Raw genomic sequence first — 23226 nt, forward strand, 5'->3', positions numbered from 1 at the left:
TGGAATACAAGATTCAGAAATAGCCTCTGTATTCCTAGGATCTCATTAGCAGGTAAAGAGTAAAATAGGAAAGATCACAAGCACCAGCTTGAAGTGGGAAGAGAGAGACAAATAGTTTAGAGAAGAGTGGAGTTGATGGAGATCTCGTGACAAGAGAAGGACTGGATGAGTGACAAAGGTAAATATGTCAAGGGAAGAGAGTAAGGTAGCCCAGCACCAAACTAATACTTTTGAGAAAGGGAATGGAGGAGATAACATTGTTTCTGCAATACATAATTTGATATTCCACCAAGACTCCTTTTTTTCAAGTGCTGATGTGGTTGATATCACACAGAATGGGAAACACTGGCTTAAGCAACAATCAAGCAAGCTAGCAGCTGCACAACTAGAAAATATATGCCTCCTAGTCTTTTGTGTAAAAGGAATCGAAAGGTTGGAAAGAAGATTTATAAGGCATCCTTGAGAACCAAAGAAATCACAGTCTGTAACTGAAAGAATAACAGTGAGAACAAACAAACCAGAAGTCAAAATGCTGTCCTTTCTTTTCAAGATGTCATTGTCCTTAGCACTGTTTAACCTTTATGAGTACCAAAAATATAAGAAGTCCCACACAGACTGTAGAATTAATATAAGCTTATGAGCTCAGAATGTGAATCCGAAAGTAAGGAGAGTAAGGAAACAGATAAAGCACACAGCTTTTTAAACAAATGTTTGGGTGTTTCCCTACTTTGTTTTTAAAATACTGCTTTCTTATTCTCAATTGAAATTCAAATACCAATATAGGAAACTAAAATTGGGTTTCTGCTACAAGGAAAAAAACACATAATTATAAACTGAGATAAGTCATTTTCTCATACTTTTGGCAGAGATAAGTATATATGTTTATAAATGTTGCTATTTAGAAAGCTGTTGTGGATGTCAACAATGATGAATATAATTTTCTTAGATGAAATACTGCCTTTTGCCCCACAAAGACCCTATTAGCTCTAAATATTTGCTATTGAGTTGTCAAGATATTAGGAAGACACCCTGTTTTCCAGAGCTAAGGCCCAGCAACCAAGCTGTGCCCTGATCTTGACATAACAACAATCCTTTGAGTTCACCTTCTGGAACTGATGGTCTCTGAGCTCATGCAAACACCAATAAACCCAGAGATGAAGCCCTGCTATGAACAGACTCTTTGTTACTAAACAACCTTGCCTCACTGCTGCTTTTATACCTCACTACTGTTGCTACATTACACTGTTTGACTCTTTGTCTAGCCACAAGTATACATGTGAAGGTTAGTTCACATCAAAGTGGGTCCCCCTCACTAGGGGCAGGCCCCTGGCACATGTGTCTAATCTGCCTCCTCGCTCGCAAACCATTTCCTTCACTTTGAAATTAAACTTCTGTTTGATCCCTGACTCTCCCATCTGTAGCCTGCTCTGTTCAACTCTGGCCATTCACAGGTCAGAGGTCAATTACATCCAGTTGACAAAGTCTAACTAACCAGTACTGAGATATTTCTATAGCATCTCTCAGTCTTCAATGGGTAATAAAGTGCTCATCACAGAATTTTTAAAAAAAAAATACACACTTGGAGGAAATTAAGCATTGTTACAATTTATCTAGTAACTGTGGAAATAGAGAATCTAAATCCTCTCACTTCTTAGCCATTTAATAAATATCAGTCAAGAAGGAATAATGGAGATATAGCAAAACTTCTTAGCATGCACCTCCTCCGTTACTGACGATTCATTCTTAGTGCGTAATAAAGATTTATACTGAATGTGGGACATAGACTAGAATCATTTTGTTCAGTGTCTACTAGGGAAAATATTGAAACAAGTTAGTGAATAGTTAAAGTTCCCTTGATGCTGCTTATACCCTCTTCAGGCATACCAATATCATCTCTCCCACTCACTGCTAAACTTTTAGGAGTATTCTACCTTTGCTGCCCACACCTTCTAAATAGCCACTCACTCCTCATTACTTTTCAATTTAGCTTCTGTCCAGATCATGCTACCTAAACTGCTCTCTGACACTGTAATTGCCAAATCCAGTAGTCTTTTTTTTATTCATCTGTCTTGACCTTTTCATAGCACTTCTGACACTGATGAACTCTTCTTCCTGATATGCTCTTCTCCCTTGTCTGTCTCACCACACCTATCTCTTTCACTGGTTCATCTTCACAGAATCACAGAACTTTCAAGTTAGAAAGAGACCTCATCAATCATCTATCAAACCTATGTGAGAAAAAGAATACTCTGTACAATACACCCATTAAGCGGTCATCTAGTTTCTGTCTGAAAACATCTGATGAAGGAAAATGTTTTACCTCTAAAGAGCCCATTACATTTTCAGACATGTTGTTTTCTCTAACATCAATGTTAAATCTGCCTATTTGTGATTTCCAGCAATTGCTTCTGGTTCTTCCCTCTAGGTACAAACAGAACACATGTAATCCCCCTTTCAAATGACAACTCACCAAATATTTGAAGTATGCTATCATATCCTACCTTGAGTATTCTCTTCTCCAGGCTAAACACCTTCATTTCCTTTTACTCAATGTTCATATGGCATCAACTCAAGGCCTTTCACCATCCTGACCCCCTCCTTTGAATACTCTCAAGTTTATTTTCCTCCTCTATTAAGATGACTATCCCTCAAGGTTCTGTCCTAATCCTTCTTTTCTTCTCATTACCTGTAGTCCCTAGTGATATCAAACACTCAGATGGTTTCAATTTTCCCCTCTGTGCAGATGACTCCTAAATCTGTCAATCTAACTTTAAACACTCCTGAGCTCCAGTCCTAAATTTCCAACGAGTTGCTATATGTCAATACTTGGGTCTCTCACCAGTGCCTCAAACATATTTACTAAACTTAATTTATTCATAGGACTTAAGGTGACACAGATCCTTAGAATTCATCTGGTAGAATTTCTTCATTTTATAGATGAGGAAATTGAAGTTCTTCCACCTAAAACTTGTCCTTCTCAACAGCTCTATTTCCTCCAAGGGTAGCAGCATATTCCAGTTACCTACACTCAAGAATTCAGTCATTTTTTATTTTTCTCTTTCCTTTACCCCAACATCCAACCTGTCAAATTCTATCTCTTCAACCTTTGTCATATCTATCTTCTTTATCACATTTAACCTGTATGACTCAAGGTCCCTGTCATCAGAAACAAAAGGGCAGAGATAACAATAAGAAAAGAGTTCACTTTTTCTTCTTTATGTACCACAGATTATCTCTGAAGAACAAGGTTATGATAGCCAACACCACTGGTCAAAATGAACACGTTACAGCAAGAAATTGATATAGAGATTCCCTACTCAATAGCAGAGTTTTGCTTGTGCAAGAACCATCATACCCCATGAAAATAAATTCTTCAAATTTGGCAAGTCCCTTTCTGACAGCACTCATTCTTAAGTTCATTCTCAAAAAAATGGGGAGCAAAGAAAGTTTTGGCTTACTATGAAAATCATACACACTTTGGAAAAAGTAAATTCATTTTACTGTGGCATCTGGGAAACTTGCCTGTGATTAGTCTGTTCACTTAGGTGTAACAGAGTGTTAACAAAGCCAAGGCTTTATTTTGTTTCCTGACCACAAAATTAATCCAACCCTAGCCAGATGCCTGAGCAATATAAACCTCTGTTCAGATGGAACATCAGACGAGAGGTTGGCATAGAAAATGCAAATTCATCCCTACTACTAAAAAAAACACAACAGTATCATCTTGTTTCTCCAGAAAATTTAAAACAACGAACAAAGAAACAAGACTGATTTTCTAAAATGAAAAGATGATCAAAGGATATTATGGAACGTGAAGATTTAAAAATCTTTATCTAAGTTGGTAGGGGTGTGGTTAAGAAATATCCTGAAATAAATCAATTAAATAGTTAGTAAGTTCCTCCTTTGTGATAGGCAATTGGGATACTTACAAAAATGAGACAGCCCTTGTCATCTGTGAGCTTACATTACATGAAAGTGTTGGCCAGGAGAAATTGTTGGATGCCTATGTTAGGTATGCTCTGATGCCCTGGTGGATGGCTGAAGGGGATATAAAAAATCATCTGGGGCTAACTAGATATAATGAGTTAAAATGAGTTTTTCATCTAAACTGAAGATAGAGAGAGACCATTTTTGAATTACATGGATCCTGCCAATTAACCATTTTGCAAAGTCATTTTAACAGATTTGAAATTATAAGGTTATAAGGTCAAAAAAAGAGTTCAGACCTCCAAGCAGGTTAACATCTAATTAGATTAAGCAAAACAAAACCTATATATGAGACAATAGCTTTGGATATGACCATAAGATACAAGCTTTACTCATCCTCTCACTTTAGAAACGATGAAGAAAATGTGAATCTAGCTTTCACATTTATTTGAAAATCAGATCAATTCAAAAGATCACCTACAGTGCTATGGAGGTGACCTCATTAATTTTCCTATCTCCAGGATGTATTGCACCTAAACCATCAGTTCTGTTTTTAAAATTTTGTTAAAATTGGCAAATTTAGTCAGATGCTTTAAGAAGAAGGCTTTTGACAGAACACTGGTATAAAGGTCAGAGTTTAAAACTGAATATCAGATCTAGGTGTTTAAATTTTACCAATAACTGACCAAGTAGATGGGAAAAACTACTCCAAAGGAAGACCTTTAAAAAGTATTCATCAACTAACAGTTTTCTATCTCTAATGAAGACAGACAGAAATGAATTAGGTTTATCTGGAACAGAAGGCAGGCCAGATAAAATGAATTCACTAATGGCATCTATTGCTATGTACTAAAAATACAAAGCATTCCATAATATCTTGGACTGCTAAATATTAAAATGAGTAAGTTAGTGCATCTGAGCAATCACCTTCCCTAGAGAGTTTCAAATTAAGAAAAACAAATTAATCCCTCCTTCCCTTGGCTCTAAAACCTATGATCTTATGGTTCCATTATTTAGTCAATTTAAAAATCACCAGTCCTAACTAGGAGGAGAGGCGATCAAGTAAGGGGGTGGGGGTTTCATATGAAAAGGTGCAAAAGACCTATTACAGTGGAGGGAAAAATGGGAGGGTGGGTAATGGGCATTGCTTGAACCTTACTCTCATCAGTATTAGTTCAAAGAGGGAATACTGTACATAATCACTTTAAAGTAGAAGTCTATCTTACCCAACAGAGAAGTAGGAGGGAAAGAGACTTAGTAAAGGGGGTGGGGGGACTGACTGAAAGGAGGGCAGATCAGAAGAAATGGTAGACAGAAGCAAAACACTGGTAAGGAGGGAAAAGGTGAAAGAAGAGAGAGGACAAATAGGAGGAAGAATAGGATGGAAGGAAATACACAGGTAGTAATCATAATTGTGAATGTGAATGGGATGAACTCTCCCATAAAACGGAAGCAGATAGAGTGAATCAAAAGCTAGAATCCTAAAATATATTGTTTACAAGAAATATGCTTGAAGCAGAGAGACACACATAGAGTAAAGGTAAGGGGCTGGAGCAGACTCTGTTATGCTTCAGCTGAAGTTAAAAAAAATAGCAGGGGTAGCAATTCTGATCTAAGACAAAGTAAAAGCAAAAACAGACCTAATTAAAAGAGATAAGGAAACTACATCTTGCTAAAAGGTATCACAAACAATGAAGCAATATCAATATTAAACATATATGCACCAAGTGGTATATCATCCAAATTATTTTTTATAAATTAATTTATTTTTAGTTTTCAACATTCACTTCCCTAAGATTTTGAGTTTTAAATTTTCTCCCCCCTCCCCAAGACAGTATGCAATTTGATATAGGCTCTACATATATATTCTTATTAAACATATTTTCACATTAGTCAGGTTGTAAAGAAGGACTAGAATGAATGGGAGGAATCACGAGAAAGAAGAAACCAAAAAAAAAAGAGAGAGAGCAAACAGTATGCTTCGATCTGCATTCAGACTCCATAGCTCTTTCTCTGCATGTGGATAGCATTTTCCATCATGAGTATTTTGGAGCTGTCTTAGATCCTTGTGTTGCTGAGAAGAGCTAAGTCTATCAAAGCCAGTCATCACACAATGTGGTTGTTACTGTGTACAATGTTCTCTTGGTTCTGCTCCCTTCATTCAGCATCAGTCCATACAAGTTTTTCCAGGTTTTTCTGAAGTGTGCCTGCTCATCATTTCTTACAACACAATAATATTCCATAACATTCATATACCACAGCTTGTTCAACATTCCCCAATTGATGAGCATCGCCTCAATTTCCAATTCTTGGCCACTACAGAAAGAGCTGCTATAAATATTTTTGTACATGTGGGTCTTTTTCCCATTTTTATGACAATTTTGGGGTACAGCCCTAGAAGTGGCATCGCTAAGTTAAAAGGTACGCACATTGTTATAGTCTTTTGGGCATAGTTTCCAATTAGTATTGAGTGAGACAATGTAAACAGTGTGAGATCTCTCAGATGGACTGAGTGTAACAGTTTTGTAGACTGTTACAAACTCAAGGTTGGTTATGCTAGCCTGAATAGGCCCAAGTTTCAAGTTCCTAGAAAACATATGATCTGTACCGTTACATTAGTATTAGGTAATGGCTAACGCTAAATAAGGATAAAATAGCTAGGATGGTAGTATTATAATGAGATTCCTTGTGTCTGGGGAAGATTTTCACGTTTTAGATTGTAAGGCTGAAATTCCTGTCCAATAGGAATTTACAGCCAGTGGTGGGTGGGTGTCTCTGCGTTAGGACTACATAACCTTTGTTCTGACCTTTGTGCCTTGCCTCGCTTCGCTCGGACTGCCAGACAAAGAAGACACCCACTTCTTGAGAGAATGTAATAAATCTTTCACTTTATACCTAGAAAATCTCTGAGTGTTATTTTTGGGTAACTGTAGCACACAGTATCCAAATTCTTAAAGGAGAAGTTAAGTGAGTTAAGAAATAGACATCAAAACGATATTATTGGGGGGACCTTAACTGTCAACAAAATAATAAACAAGAAAGAAACTAAGGAGGTAAATAAAATATTAGAAAAGTTAGATATGATAGACTTTTAGAGAAAACTGAATGAGAACAGAAAAAAATATACCTTTTTCATAGTAGCACATGACACCGACACAAAAATTGGCCAGGTATATAAACCTCAAAGATAAATGCAAAAAGTCAGAAATAGTAAATGTATTCTTTTCAGATCACAATGCAATAAAAATTACATTCAACAAAGGGCAATGGAAATACAGATTACAATTAATTGGAAAGTAAATAATCTAATCCTAAAGAATAAGTGGGTCAAAGAACAATACATAGAAACAATCAATAATTTCATTAAATAGAATGACAACAATGAGACTACATACCAAAATTTATGGGATGTTGCCAAAGCAGTACTTAGGGGAAAATTTATTTCTCTAAATTCTTACATTAATAAAATGTAAAAAGAACAGATCAATGAACTGGATATGCAACTAAAAAAAAAACTAGAAAAAGAATAAATTAAAAATACCCAACTGAGCACCAAACTGGAAATCATGAAAATTAAAGGTAAGCTTAATAAGACTGAAAAAAAAACTATTGCACTAATAAATAAATCTAGGAGGTGGTTATATGAAAAAAAATCAACAAGACAGATATGCCATTGGTTAATTTGATTTAAAAAAAAGAAAACCAAAGAGCCAGTATCAAAAATGAAAATGGTGAAATCAACACCAATGAAGAAGAAATTAAAGCAATCACTAGGAAATATTTTGCCCAGTTATATGCCAAAAAATCTGACCATCTGAGTGAAATGGATGAATATTTACAAAATATAAATTACCTAGATTAACAGATCAGGAAATGGAATCCCTAAATAACCTCATCTTAGAAAAAGAAACTGAAGAAGCCATTAATGAACTCCCCTGGGAAAAAATCTCCAGGGCCAGATGGTTCACAAGTGAATTCTACCAAACATTTAAAGAACAATTAATTCGAATACTACGCAAACTATTTAGAAGAACAGGTGAAGAAGGAGTCCTACCAAACTCCGTTTATGACACAAATATGCTACCAGCACCTAAACCAGGAAGAGCTAAAACAGAAAAAGAAAATTATAAACCATTTTGAACAAAATACTAGCAAGTTATGCAATATATCACAAGGATTATACACTATGACCAGGTGAGATTCACACCAGGAAAGCAGGGGTTGGTTCAACATTAGGAAAACTATCAATATAATTGACCATATGGGGTGGGGCAGAGCCAAGATAGCAGAGTAAACACAGGGACGCACTGGAGTTCTGCCCCAAACCCCTCCAAATACCGGTAAAAATGGCTCTAAACAAATTCTAGAGCAGCAGAACCCACAAAAAGACAGAATGAAACAAATTTCCAGCCCAAGCCAATCTGGATGGTTGATAGGAAATGTCTGTTGTGCTGGGCTGGAAGAGGAGCATAGTCCTACCACAGGGCCACACAGGCACAGACCTGGCCCCAGCAAACTTGGAACTGGCCTCAGGGGACTGAATCACTGGCATCTGCGGCAGTTTCCAGACTTCTCATACCACAACTGCCAAAGATAACTTAGAAGGTCAATAGGAAAGGCCTGTTGGACCTGGGTGAGAGAGGAGCACAGGCCATCCCCAGCCCAACACTGCCCTGAGGCAGTGGCAATGGCAGCTGTAACAGCTGCTTCTGGAAATCTCAGCCCACAAATGATAAGGGAATCAAACTACTGATCAGAAGGAGATTACAGGGATCTCTTTGCTGGCACTGAGGCAGGAGACTGTTGGTTTGCCCATAACTGGATCTGGGTTACAATCCTGGGGCGAGGAGGAAGAATGGCATAGCAGAGATTATGGCAGCAGCAGAGAGAGAACTCTCCTCACAGCTACAGGGCAGAAGAGTTCTTGTGGTATGTCACAGAACACAGCACAGGCCAAGAGAAGAGTAAACACTTCCCCTTAGATCATACCACCTTGGAAGAACTGAAAACTTACAGGTCCCGAGAAGTATCTTTGAAAATATCTCTAAAGTTTGGGACAGCACATCCTTCACACCGGAAACAGAGCTCTACCTTAACAAAGAGTTAAAAAGTCAAGTAACTGGCTAGGAAAATGAGCAAACAATGTGAAAAAAAAAAAACAAAACAGACTACAGAATCTTACTTTGGTGACAAGGAAGATCAAAACATACAATCAGAAGAAGGCAATAGGGGGCAGCTAGGTGGCACAGTAGATAGAGCACTGGCCCTAGAATCACGAGGACCTGAGTTCAAATCTGGCCTCAGACACATAACTCTCAATAGCTGTGTGAACCTGGGCAAGTCACTTAACCCTCACTGCCTAACAAAAAACAACAACAACAACAACAACAAAGAAGCCGACAATAAAGTCAAAGATCCTACATCCAAAGCCTCTAAGAAAAATATGAATTGGTCTCAGGCCATGGAAGAGCTCAAAAAGGATTTTGAAAATCAAGTAAGAGAAGTAGAGTAAAAAGTGGAAAAGAAATTAGAGGGATGCAAGAAAATCATGAAAAACGAATCAATAGCTTGCTAAAGGAAACCCCAAAAAAATACTGAAGAAAATAATACCTTAAAAAATAGACTAAACCAAATGGCAAAAGAGGTCCAAAATGCCAATGAGGAGAAGAATGCCTTAAAAAGCAGAATGACCAAATGGAAAAGGAGGTACAAAAGCTCACTGAAGAAAACAATTCTTTAAAAATTAGAATGAAATGAATGGAAGCTAATGGCTTTATGAGAAATCAAGAAATTATAAAACAAAACCAAAAGAATGAAAAAATAGAATACAATCTGAAATACCTCATTGGAAAAACAACTGATCTGGAACATAGATCCAAGAGAGATAATTTTTAAATTATTGGACTATCTGAAAGCCTTGAACCAAAAAAAAAAAAGCCTAGATATTATCTTTCAAGAAATTATCAAGGAAAATTGCCCTGATATTCTTCAACCAGAGGGTAAAATAGAAATTGAAAGAATCTACCAATCACCTCCTGAAAGAGATCACACACACACATATAATATCTATACATCTACGATACCTATATATCTTATTTATATATAGTTTGCCTATTGCCTCCCCCATCAGATTGTGAGTTCCTTGAAGGTAGGGACTGTTTTTGATTCTTTTTGTATCCTCAGCTTTTAGCACAGTGCCTGGCATACAATATGTTTCATAAATGCCTGTCAATTTGACTTTCTCTGTGATTAGGAGTATACTTCTCCAGTATATTTCTGTTTTCCAGAGAAAAGAAAATATGATGTTGCATTTTTGTCATGCATTTCTGCTGGAGAATTAAACATACTTTTATAGCTATCATTTTTTAAAAACTAAGGTCACAAGGATGTACAAATATGGTTGAATCTCACAATGTAAAATACTATAGTTACTTTGAAATATGCTTAGACAGTAAAATTTTTGAAAGCAAAATCATGTACTGTTGCCATTTAAAGGCAAGTACTGGAAAGAATGTTGGACTAGGAGTCAGCAAATCTGATCTGTAATTTGACCTTGGATAAGTAACTTACCATCTCTGAACTTCATTTTCTTCTTTGAAAAGATAAAGACTGACATTTCTAATCTCTTGTACCTTCCAGCTCTAAATTCTATGATTCTCAAATTTTGTGTAAAAGAATCCTGTAATAAAAGTTTTTGGTAAAGCAAAACAGTCCCATTTTAATTTGTATTAAATTAACCCCTTAACTTACTTGTTTTATAAATTTTGATTTTCACACGTTAGGTTAAAGCAGAGCCTTTCTTAGATCACCTCCAATTGGTTTGGGGAACTTACTAAATTTTCAGTGTTAATAATGCAGATTAAACTTAGAAGTGTGTGTGCATACACTGTTTTCACCAAAGAACCCAAATGTTAAATGTTTACCAGCACATCCCTGTATTACTCTAAAAACATTGCTTGAGGGTTAGCAAGAGTAGAGTATAAGGCTCAGGAATAAAGTCATTTCCAGATGGGAAACTTGGTTACTTTAAGCTAATAATAATAACAGCAATAATAATTAGCGTTTACATAGTGCTTTAAGGTTTGTAAACTTTTTTTACATCTATTATCTCATTTAAACTTCACAATATCACTGCCTATCGTGTACACATAAAAAAAATGTTTTTATGCATTCAAATATTCAAATGCATATGTAATCTCGTTGAAGTGGTTATTCTCTTCAGTAGTACAGTTCATAGTCCCTCTATGCTTACCCAGATTATGGGACTGATACATAACATATCTTCTCATAAATTCTTTATACAGCAGCTACCCAACATATTGAGAGCCTTCCTAAACTTTTCTTAATATCAAGATATCAATAGAGTACATGGCCTACTCACTGATTATTCTTTGCTTTTGTTGCATGACCACTCATCTATTTGATGACATCCTTTTTTTATCACTTATCTTTGATAATTCTTTGTGATGTATTATAAGAAACATAATTTATGCAGCATTTTATTCTGTCATATTGAGGTACTCATGATACATATTTGCAAAAATATTACTATTCAAACAATTGCAGAAGATGAATTAGAGAAATTCCAAGAAAAGATTGAGAAGTTCTTCCAAATAAAATTAGGATATACTCTTTTACTTCAATATTTCAGTGAAAAGGTAGAAACTAGCAAGGATGGCAAAAAGGTTGGAAAATATGATTCAAGACTAAGGAATGAGATAGGTCAAAGGCTTGTCAACTATAAAGATGCCTCACATTATTTGTCATGAATATTTTGTTCAAGAAAATCATCAAAATATAATGGACATAGCTCAAGTTACAAAATAAAAATGAAATTATTATTTTAATAGATAAGAAATGGATTGTGGGAATCATTCTGAATCAGCCATCTGAATACAGTCAGACCACTCACTTGTTAAAGAAAGATCAGAGTAAATGCAAAATTGGAAGAAATAATTAAAGAAACACAGATGTCTGATCCAGGCAATCCATGAATGACTGAGGGGGGCAAACTATAATCTGAGGGTAAAATGTGAAGCTAGTTAGAAGAGTAGAACTGAAAAGCGGCCCTTACGTCTATCCTTTAGACCGGTATTAAAAATCTCACCACCTTCCTAACAATAACAAGATTTCAAGGGCATAGCCAATCTATCTTATTGATTGTCTAAAAGCTGACCCCTAAACCATCTAGTCCAACCTGCACCTGACAAAGAATCCACTTTTCAGCAATACTGACAAGTGGTCATCTGAACTACTGTTTATGAAAACAACTGGAAAAGACATTTTAAATACAGCTTTTCCCAAAATAACTAGGAATATCCCAGTTAAAATACAATTGAACCAGCAAAGGAAAAATATCTTATGTTGCCGCTGCTGCTCAATAAACTCTAAAAATAACTATTGTTCCTAACTCGAATCAGTTCCTAACTTGTTCCTAGACTTTATGTAGAAGTCACTTAACTTCTCTCCAGAATACATATAAAACAAATTTTAATCTTCCATTCATGTGAACGTATGTTGTGATGGAAAGACAATGCAACTTCAAAATAGTAGACCACAGGAACATTAAACCAAAATAATAATAACAGAGATCATGCAAGGGAAGTTTTCACTCATTCTGAAAAATGGCTTTGGCCTGTTTATCACAGGAATGAAATGAAGCTATGCTGTTCACTTGACAACACATGTTAGATGGAACCTACTTTTTACTGGGGCCACTTTGAGATCATTGAGCAATTAGGATTTAGAAAATTTCTAGAAGTTTCAGGACTATTTGACAAGTTCCAGAAGTATTTAACTAGAGTCATTGGTGGGGAAACAATGTTGCATATAAATGATGAAATGTGAAGCATTGGAAAAACAGCAATATTAATTTTTCAACAAATTACTCTTGCTAAATGGGCCTAGGGGGTACTTAGTAACCTTCAATGATGTTCATATTATAAAATTCCCTCTATGGCCCAGTTCCTAGTGACACCGCTCAGTAACTATTAATGAAGGAAAGGTTTCTTTTAGATCTGTGCCCATTTCTTTTGAGAGGTAATATTCTGTTGAATACCATCACAATTTTATGGGACCTAAGTAGCCTGTAGTTAATAGCTGCACAGCATAAGGTGGAAGGAGGAAAAGAGTGGCCTGAATATCCTCTAGGTATAAGAGATAAATGTCATGAGAAAAATCAAACAGCTTTCTCAGCACATCATGCTTCCATAGTCTGGTCACCTCGTGTTTTCTTTACTGCTATTCTCATTTTGCTTAGACAGTTCATGACCTACTTCTCTGAATTCTGAGCATATCCAACTCTGTCCCACTGATGGTTTACTTAGTGTTCCTCTACCACAGTTCAGATTACCCTTACATGTATCAAGTACATTAATAAAGTTTCTAGATTTGCTCTTCCATCTTTGGCCACAATCCTCTACAAGCCAGGTAAGAAAGCAAACCCTCGTGCTTAAATTAGGGGATAAGATATGATGGCACATTAACATTTAGAAGAAAGTCTTAGATTCTCTCTGTCACCATGTGCTTCATGTTCTTTTGTCAAGCATCTAATACTTGTGTTCTTTTTTAGATTCAATTCAACAAACATTTAGTAAGCTCCTATTTTGTGCGTGACACACTTTGAGACTGCTTAGACTGAGGGGTAGCTGCGGCAAAGCAATTTCATAGTTACAAAACTATAAATAAGTTATAATCAAGACATGGACCAAAAAGAATTACAGGCATAAGAAAACTCAAGATAGGATGCAAATATCTTTTAATATGTTGAAGGACCAGGAATCAACCATAAGAATAGCGTTAACTATGGACTATGAATCTTGTCATACATTATTGCAACAACTCCCTGCCCTACAGAGATTCATAGTAAATTCATTTTAAATACTTCAGAAAATGGTGTGTTGATATTAAGTAGTAGAAGGAGTGGAGTGAAGGAAACTTATGGTCTTCAAGCCACAAAAGAACTTAAGGTTTGGTCTCAGCAAGCAAGGCTTCATGTTAGAAATCTGAAATTTTAAAAAGGTACCAGTGAGGCAAGATCTGGACTCAATGATGGAGAAAACAATAGTTGGGTTAACAAAACTCAAGAGGCCTGCCATATAAACCCTATGGTACCATGTCTTCTTGGTCCTTGGATTGTGAACTCCTTGCTTGCAGCTGAAGTTACATACTCATATTCATTTATCTTGTAATAAATCCAGTTGCAATGCATATCTCATGAACTTGTGATAGTTGTTTTATATATATGTATATTTGTAAGTATTTGGTGAGGTGATCAGGATTATATACATATATATTTATATATGTTTATATACACATATACCTACATATATACACATATACGTGTGTGTGTGTGTGTGTGTGTGTGTGTGTGTGTGTATTTGGTGAGGTGATCAGGATTAAGTAACTTGCCCAGTCACACAGCTAGTAAGTGTTAAGTGTCTGAGGCCAGATTTGAACTCAGGTCCTCCTGACTCCAGGGCCAGTACTCTATCCACTGTGCTACCTACCTGCCCGGCAATAAGCTTTTAACAGGATACAGTGTGGTCCATTTCTTTCTTTCCTTTTTAATTTTATTTAATATGTTCTGTGCATGTGAGTGCTGTGACTATAGATATCAATGTACTCATAGGATAATAAGCCATCAAGCAAAACAAAGAAACAAGGTTATTAAGAGTGGATAACATTATTTAGAACTATGGATCACGTAAATTCACATAGGCAGGTGGTCTATTTTTTGCAAACTTTCTTAAGTGATATACAGATAAATATATGTATATACTTATTTGACTGAGAGAAGTGTTTGCTAGTCAGCTTAGATGTGATGAGGTATTCCATCTCTTCCACAACCCAAGAAGTACTTGTAGAAGAAATGGGCACTCAGTCAGGCTTTCAGGATACACAGGAATGGTGTATTATTAAAATGTAGAATACTTATATCCACTTCAAGCAGTAATAACAAAAACTGAGTTGCAGACAAAAGACAGATGATGAAAAAATTCAGTAATAAAAAACCATAGAAATATAAGTCATCATAAAAGAAAGTCTTGTATTTTCCTCCCATTAGGTCATATAAGGCAAATAACTACAACACCACTAGCATATCAAATATCATAATTATATATTCATAAATAACCATATCAAAAATTTTACATCTGATAGTAGAGACAGGAACTGATCCTGTGATATAATTAATATAAGGAACTCCCTCTGCTAATGTAGTTCGGAACTTTCTCTACAATTTACAATCTTAGAGAGTTGCCTAGAATAGCAAGAAGTTAAGTGGTTTGCCTGGGGTCACACAACTAGTATGTGTCAGAGATAGAACTTGAACCAGGCTTTCCTGACTTCAAGGCTAACTTTCTATCCACTAGGCAACACTGCCTCTCATCCGAAAGTAGAGAACATTATATTCCACAGTTTTACAAATTAGCCAAAGGGGGATGGAGGGAAGAAAAAGTGAAGTGGGGACATGTTTGAGGCAGAGTGATTAATAAGAATAAGCCCAGAGTGATTATTTCTTTGTCTAGAAAAGGGGTTATTTGATGCCTTCTAGCTCAAAAAACCCAAGATTCTATGAACAACTTCCTAGAAAGTCACCGGTGTACTACTGAATGTTGGGAGGACCAAGAGTGCCTCCCATACTTCACACTGTTGAGTCATGTTCCTGTTTCCATCACTAACCAGGAGACAAAGCCGTTTTCTAGCATCCCATTCTCAACTCTGAGGAACAAAACAGTTCTTTTCTGGTACCTAATGTGGGTACTCTCTAACCGAGAAGGGAACAGAAGAGAGAGGAAAAGAAAGGTAAACCTTACCTTAGCTTCAGAAGTTGGCTCCATGAAACACAGGCGGTTCCCAAGTCCTTCAGCTGCCAAACAGAACTTTCTTTGCTCCTTGTGGATGTTAGCAACACACTGGAGAACCACTTCATCTTCCTGTTGGAAAAAACATAAGAACCCACATGAGTGATGTGGGGATAAACCTGGCTATTCCAAATCATGCCCCATGTTGTGCTATCTCACTCAACTCTGATGATACAGCAGCCTCAACAAAGGGCCCTATGCTCTGAGATATCTTTAGGGAACAAGAACAACTACATCTTTATTTTTCAACCTTATAAGAACCTAGATAGTACAATGAGTAGAGCACTGGGCCCGGAGTCAGGAAGACCCAAATTCAAATCCAGCCTCAGAATCTTACTAGCTATTTGACCCTGGGTAAGTCACCCAACCTCTATCTGCCTCAGCTTCCTCAACTGTAAAGTGGAGATGATAATACCATTTAACTCCCAGGGTTGCTGTAAGGATTAAATAAGATATTTGTAAAGCACAAAGGACAATGCCTGGCACATGGTACATGCCTAACAAACACTAGTTTCCTTCTAGCCTCTTTCATTCATCAGGCACAAATTTAACACCTATGGGTACAAGTGCTACACTAATGCTGAGAAGCGTTGGGTAAGGAGGTAGTGTCATAAGGAGAGGGAAAACAAGAATATGTAACATGGTCCCTGACCTAAAGGAGCTTACAGTATAGATACGGAAATAATATAAATACTTGAGAAAATATATAAGACTAAATTAAAGCTGTATATTCCTAAGTGTTCTATAATAAAGTAGAAAGTGATCACTTGAGTATTAAGGGGAAAAGAGAATAAATTGAAGTAATGTTGGGTTAGTGAAAGAAGGTTTCCTGGGCTGGGCAAGTAAGATACACATACTATAACAGAGGAGAAAGGGGAAAGGAAGGAGCGGAAGTAGGAAAATGAATAAGATACTTGAAGAAGATAGTGAGATTACCACAGCTGGATTGAAGGAATCTTTTAGAAAGTCAAAAAGAATTGTAGATTCTACAATCATATAGGATTGTACAATTCTATAAGATTGTAGGGAAAAGGAAGAGAGTTAGAAAGTGGGACCTTGAAAGTCAAGTAGGAAGATTCAGATATGATAAGATGGGGAACTGAGTGAGACACTGTAGCTTCTTGAGGAAGTACAAGACTATTTTTTGTTTATTTTTAATATTCATTTTTAAATAGTCAGTTCTAAATTCTCTCCTTCCCTCACACCTCTCCCTGCTCATTAAGAAGGCGAGAAATGTGATATCAATTATACATGTGAAATCATGCTAAATATTTCCATATTAGCCATGTTGCAAAAAAACAAAAAAGCAAGAAAAATAAAGAAAGTGAAAAAAATTACGCTTCCATCTTCACTCAGACTTCATTAGTTCTCTCTCTGGAGGTAGGCAGCATTTTTCAATACATGTCCTTCAGAACCATCTTGGATCATTATTTTGATCAGAAAAGCTAAGCTAATTTAGTTGATTATCATACAATATTGCTGCTGTGTACAAGGTTCACCTGGTTTTGATCGCGTCACTCTGCATCAGTTCATATAACTTTTTCTGAAACCATCCTGCTTATCATGTCTTATAGTACAATAATGTTCCATCACAATCATATACCACACCTTGTTTGGTTATTCCCCAATTGATGGGCACCCCCTCAATCTCCAAATCTTTGCCACCACAAAAAAGAGCTACTATAAATATTTTTGTACATATAGGCCCTTTCCTTTTTTCTTCAAACTTTTTGGCATACAGACCTAGTAGTGGTATTGCTGGGTCAAAGCATATACACAGTCTTATAGCTCTTTGGGCTATAAAAGCACACAGACCTGTGATGAAAATCACTTTGGTGGCTTAACAGAGGATGGATTAGAGTGGGAAGAGACTTAAGGCAGGCAGACGCATCAGCAAGCTATTGCAATAGTCCAGGTATGAGGTGATAAGAGCCTGTACCAAAGTGGTGGCAGTGTCAGAGAAAAAAATGGGCATAATCAAGAGATGTTGCAAACACAGAATAGTTTTAGAAACAGATTGGGATGGGGCGGGGGGAAGGCAGGGAGGAGGAAGAGAGAGAAGAGTCCAGGATGACTCCTAGGTTGTGATCTTGACGGATGGGAGGATGATGTTTCTCTCTATAGTATGTGGAAGGGGGAAGGAGGGAGGGTTTATGAGGGAAAGATAAAGATTTTAGTTTTAGACTTGTTAAATCATCTATATTATCATGCCCACTAACTGTTAAGTATCCACCAAGTCTCTCCAGAGCCTTCTTTTTTCTCTCTCTATTCTCTCACTTGATAACCTCATCAGCATCCATGAGTTCACTTATCAACTCTATACAAATGATTCCAATATGATTTATCCAGTCTCTCTCCTGAGCTTCAGTTCCACACCACAAAATTCAGGTTGGACACTTAAAACTGGATGTCCTGTAGGCATTTCAAAGTCAACACATGTCCAAAAGATAATTCATTATCTTTCTCTATATATCCTTCCTTCTTCCAAACTTCTTGATCACCCAGATTTGGAACCTGTTATCCTTGACTTCTGTATTGATCACTCCATACATATTTAATCAGCTGCAAAATATTGTAATATCTTTGTATTCAGTATCTTTCCTACATAACCCTTCTCTCTACTCATATGGACCCAACCGTGCTACTAAGGTGATTTTCCTAAAGTGTAAGTCTGACCATGTCCATGTCAACCTTCCCCCTTCAGTAACCTCCAGTGATTCCTTTATTATGCAGGATAAAATATAAAATCTTTTGTTTGGCAAAGCACTTTACAACCTGACCCCTTCCTATCTTTCCCATCTTTTTATATTATACTTCCTTCAGTTCACACTATGATCCCAGCCACATTGGCCTACTTGCTGTTCTTGGCAAAAGACATCCCCTATAGGCTTTTGCACTGGCTGAAATACTCCCAATACTTGGAATGCTCTCCCCACATAAAACTCTAACTTTTAGAAATTTTGAGTTCCTTTAAAGACTTAGCTCATGTACCATCTCCTCCAGGAGGCATTCTCTTTAGTGGCTAGTGATATTCGTTCTAAGGTTACTGAGAATACACTCTGTAGTTATCTGGCATGTTCATATATACATATACACATGTACATATGTCTACATATACAACTATATGCATATATGTACACTTATCTATCCCTAGAGATCCATAGTCATATCTAAACAAAAAACATGAAATTCTATATTCAGTCACCAGGAACACCAAGTGACACCTATATATGATAAGGCAGAAACTGCAGGCACACGAAGAGACAGAGAAAACATCACTTTACAACTTAACTAGCACTGAATTGTGGCTGCTCTTCACAGAATAGAATAATGGAGAAACAATTATTTATCCCCCTTAAAAAAGGGAAATTCAGGGAACCTGGTTTAGATTCAAGTCAGAAATCAAGGAATTTCTTTAGAACCCAGACAGACAATAAGCCAAAAATGTCTCAGTGCTCTTGTAACTGGTTTTAGTGACATCTCTGCTGCGAATACAGTTTTACCCAGGGGATATAACCTTCCACCTGAATCTATTTCTCAAGGGAAAACTAAGCTAGGTTTTTCTCATATAAAATTACTAATATCACTAAGCCTAGGGGTGACCTTAAATAAAATTGTGAAATAAAAGCTTCCCTATAGTACCACCCTCCTAACCTTTAGGGAACCCCTTTTTCTTTTCCATTCATCTCTCCCCTACTTTCCTTTCCTCCTATGGCAAGGGTTATTAGCTTGGGGTCCAAGGACCCCCAAGGGGTCTATGGATAGATTTCAGGTGGCCCATGAAGTCTGACAAAGAAAAAAAGTACATCTTTATTTTTAATAATATCTAACTACAATTTAGAATCTCCTTCTATTTATTTTATGTATTTTAAAATTTATATATTCTAAGAAATGGTCCATAGATTTCACCAGACCAAGGGTCCCCTGACACAAAAAAAGGTTTTAGAACCCCTGTCCTAAAGTATCCCATCACTTTCAACGTCCCCTTTTCTATTTCTTTATCCTGTATCCCAAGCCTTATGCCCAATACAAATATTCAGATAATCTGATAAACTAATCTGCACTAATAAAGTATTTGAGATAACATGAATAAATCCATATATAGGTACATATCTATACACATGCATATGCACATAGATATGACATTATAAATTTGGAAAGAACATTTAAAAAGATTTAATCGGGAACACTCATTTTGCAGTTAAAACAGAAGCCCAACCTGCATGAGATCACATCGTTAATTCATTAAAGGCAAGGGCAGAACAGCTCAGGTTTCTTCATTCTCAATTAGGTGATAACACTCACGCCATGTTTAAACAGGCTAGTCAAATTCCTATGGTGGGAAGCTACTACGTAGACTCATGACACATTTCTGCCTTTGTATACCCAGGACCTAGCAAACACAATGACTAATACATAGTAGGTGCTTAATAGGTGCTTGCTCACTGAATGATTTTAAAAAGCACACACACACACAAAATACAGGTAATTTAACAGGCCACTTGAGAAATGTTCCATTTCCTTTTGCTAACAACTAGCACAGAATAAGGTACCTAACAACTAATTCAGTACATATGGCCTTTTTCCACTCCCAACTCACTTCCATTGGATTTGTTTTCCTTGTTTCAACTCTAATTTCACTGAAAATAATTATGGCGTCTCTTTTATAACGTACCCTCCACTGCCATTTAGACAATGAAAAGGTAAAAAAAAAGTACAAAATAGGGGGTGGTGAGGTTGAGGACTGCTAGTTGGTAGCCCTAACATTAAACAGAAGAACCGGTGACGGAGATTGTTAAAATCTAGAAGCAATCTTAAACTATTTCTGCTCAAAAATCTACCATCTCAAGTCTAAACTGCTCTGTTTAGCTTTCAAAGCCTTCTTCTAGCCAATGCCAGCCTGCTGCCTGCATATTTGCCTCTGTGTGTCTGTAAACGTGTGTATGCATACATGTCCATGTATATAGTATGGTATGTATATGTGTGTGTGTGTGTGTGTGTGTGTGTGTGTGTGTGTGTGTGTGTGTGTAGAAAGAGCAAGAGCACACAAATGATTGCAATGGAAATAACCTTACAGATAAGGAAACTGAAGCCCAAAGAAGATAACACCATTACAAATCCATCTGATTTCCCACCTTCTGCAGAGTCAGGATATAATTCATGTACATCCCCTACCTCTATTCTTTCAACCTATACTGTTCTGCTTGCTTAGAATGTCCTCACTCTTTCCTTCTGCCTAGCCAAATCCTCATCATCCTTCATAATGCAGATCATCCCAAGTTGCTATTCTTCCACTAAACACTTTCCAAAAAATCTGCCCACAATGGCTTTTGCCTTAACTGAATTCTTTTTGTATTTACGTTCAGTACTAAGGGTTGGGAACCTGCCGGAAGCCTCCAGTCCCTTAATAAAAGGATTTGTTTTGTAAAACTTAATCAAAAGGCCACACGTGGTCTCTAGGCCACAGGTTTCCCATTCCAGTATAAAGCTCTAATTGCTATAGGTTAGTCTTGTATCCTCAACCTTGAAGACAGGGAGTTTGCTAATACCTCTTTAAAGCCCTCAAAGTACTTTCTAATGTGTTGATACATAACAGAAAACAGATCAATACCTATTGGTGGTTCTGTGAGAACCACAAAGAGGAAAGGAAACCATTTTCCTATTCTCTGCTTTAGCCCAAGAGCCTCAGGGCATTATAAAAAGAGGAGGATTGAATAACAGTTAACAACAGAGCATAAGCTAAGTAGTCTGATAAAGAGAGCCAACTTGAGAGTCAAAAGTTAGTAAGGCTCATTATCTTGTGATGTGTCTTGGGACCCCATCTTCTAATGTTTTAATGGTTCCATTTATTTCATCAAATGGTAGCAATATACCATTCTAACTCTTGGGGGTATCTGCAAAGGTAAGTATTGGCTACAAAACCCTCTTCTATATCCTTAATAACCTTTATAACGTGAGCCCTATGCCCAAACTATCTTTCTCATCTTCTTGCCTGATACTAACCCCATCTATTCGGTAACCCAGAGACAGTGGACTTCCTTGCTGTTCCTCAATAGCTCCATCTTGTGACTGGACATTTTCACTGGCTGCCCCACCATACACAGAATGCTCCCTTTCCTAATCTCCCCCTTCCTTCAAATCCCAGCTAAAATCTAATCTTCTACAGGGAGGCTTTACTTATACCACTTAAATCTAATGCCTTCCCCCTGTTCATTCTGCATAGTTCTTTAAATGTTGTTTCCCCCATTAGATTGTGAGTTCCTTGAGAACAGGTATTTGCCTTTTGCCTTTCTTTGTGTTCCCAGCAATTACACAGGGGCTGGAACATAGGAGGTACTCAAAAACAAAATGTTTATTGACTGACTTACTGACTTTTATGTAAAGTGAATTGGAGAAAAACAATGCCAAAGGGATGGCAAGTGCTACAGTCAAGTAGCTAAGAATCAATGAAACAAAATATTCTATGACCTCAGATCACACCACAAAGTTTATAAACAGAATAAGAACCCAGCAGATTTCATGGTTAACACAGATGGCCACTAGCATCTCTCAAAATACACCACAGGATGTCAGCGATGTAAGGTCATTCCATAGTTCCATACTCCATATAATTCCTGTAATGAAAGAACAGCTTTCCTCTCAGATCTTCAGTGCTGACTTGGAATGAATCTCAGGCTCCTTCAACCAAAGATCTCACTTCACTTACATAATCTCTCTTTTTTTTTTTTCAAATATAGAATCTCAGAAGTAGTAGTAACGTCAGAGGCCAAATAGTATAATTTACAACTCAACCCATATTTCTCTACAACACCCTTAATAAACAGTCATAGTCATTCAGCAACTGCTTAAAGCCTTCAAGTGAGGGGAAGGACCAGAGTCAATTCTACTTTTGGAGAGCTCTGTTAAGATATTTTTCCTTAGAGTGAACAAAAATCTGCTTCTCCACAATCTACTGCTGCTCCTTTTCCAGGGCTCTGCAGATTGTTGAGCAAAATAGGATACAAGGATTAGATTAGAGGAAGTGGCTAAAATAAAACAGACAGCTCCATCTGCAGAACTGCCATGAAACTTGTCTCCCTAATAATATGTAAACTCCTTGATGGCAGTGACTACGTAATTTTTTTTTAATCTTTGTATCCCCAACCCCTGGCAGATTTCCTTGCTTGCACAAGTCTGCTTCCACTCCAGTCCATTAATCTTCCTCAAGTACAGTGGCTATAGCCTCCAGAACCAAATATAAAATCCATTTGGCAATCAAAGCCTTTCACAATCTAACCCCCTCCTACCTTTCCAGTCTTCTTATATCTTACTCCCCTCCACATATACTGTAATGCACTGACATTGGCCTCTTGGCTGTTTTTCTAACAAGACACTTCATCTCCAGACTCCAGGCATTTTTGATGGCTGTTCTTTATGCCTGGAATACTCTCCCTCC

At 37.0% G+C, this 23226-nt stretch overlaps 1 protein-coding gene across 1 annotated transcript in view; it reads right to left on the reverse strand.

Moving 5' to 3' along the window:
• RYR3 (ryanodine receptor 3) overlaps positions 1–23226 on the reverse strand; it is a 731065-nt gene that overhangs the window by 530203 nt on the left and 177636 nt on the right. Inside the window, exon 2 of the mRNA XM_078151313.1 lies at positions 15744–15863. Within this exon, the coding sequence (XP_078007439.1) occupies positions 15744–15863 (120 nt within the window). The remainder of the gene's footprint in view (positions 1–15743; positions 15864–23226) is intronic.

Source organism: Phascolarctos cinereus, unplaced genomic scaffold (genome assembly GCF_003287225.1).
Source record: "Phascolarctos cinereus isolate Bilbo 61053 unplaced genomic scaffold, phaCin_HiC Scaffold_3;HRSCAF=262, whole genome shotgun sequence".
Taxonomy (NCBI): Eukaryota; Metazoa; Chordata; class Mammalia; order Diprotodontia; family Phascolarctidae; genus Phascolarctos; species Phascolarctos cinereus.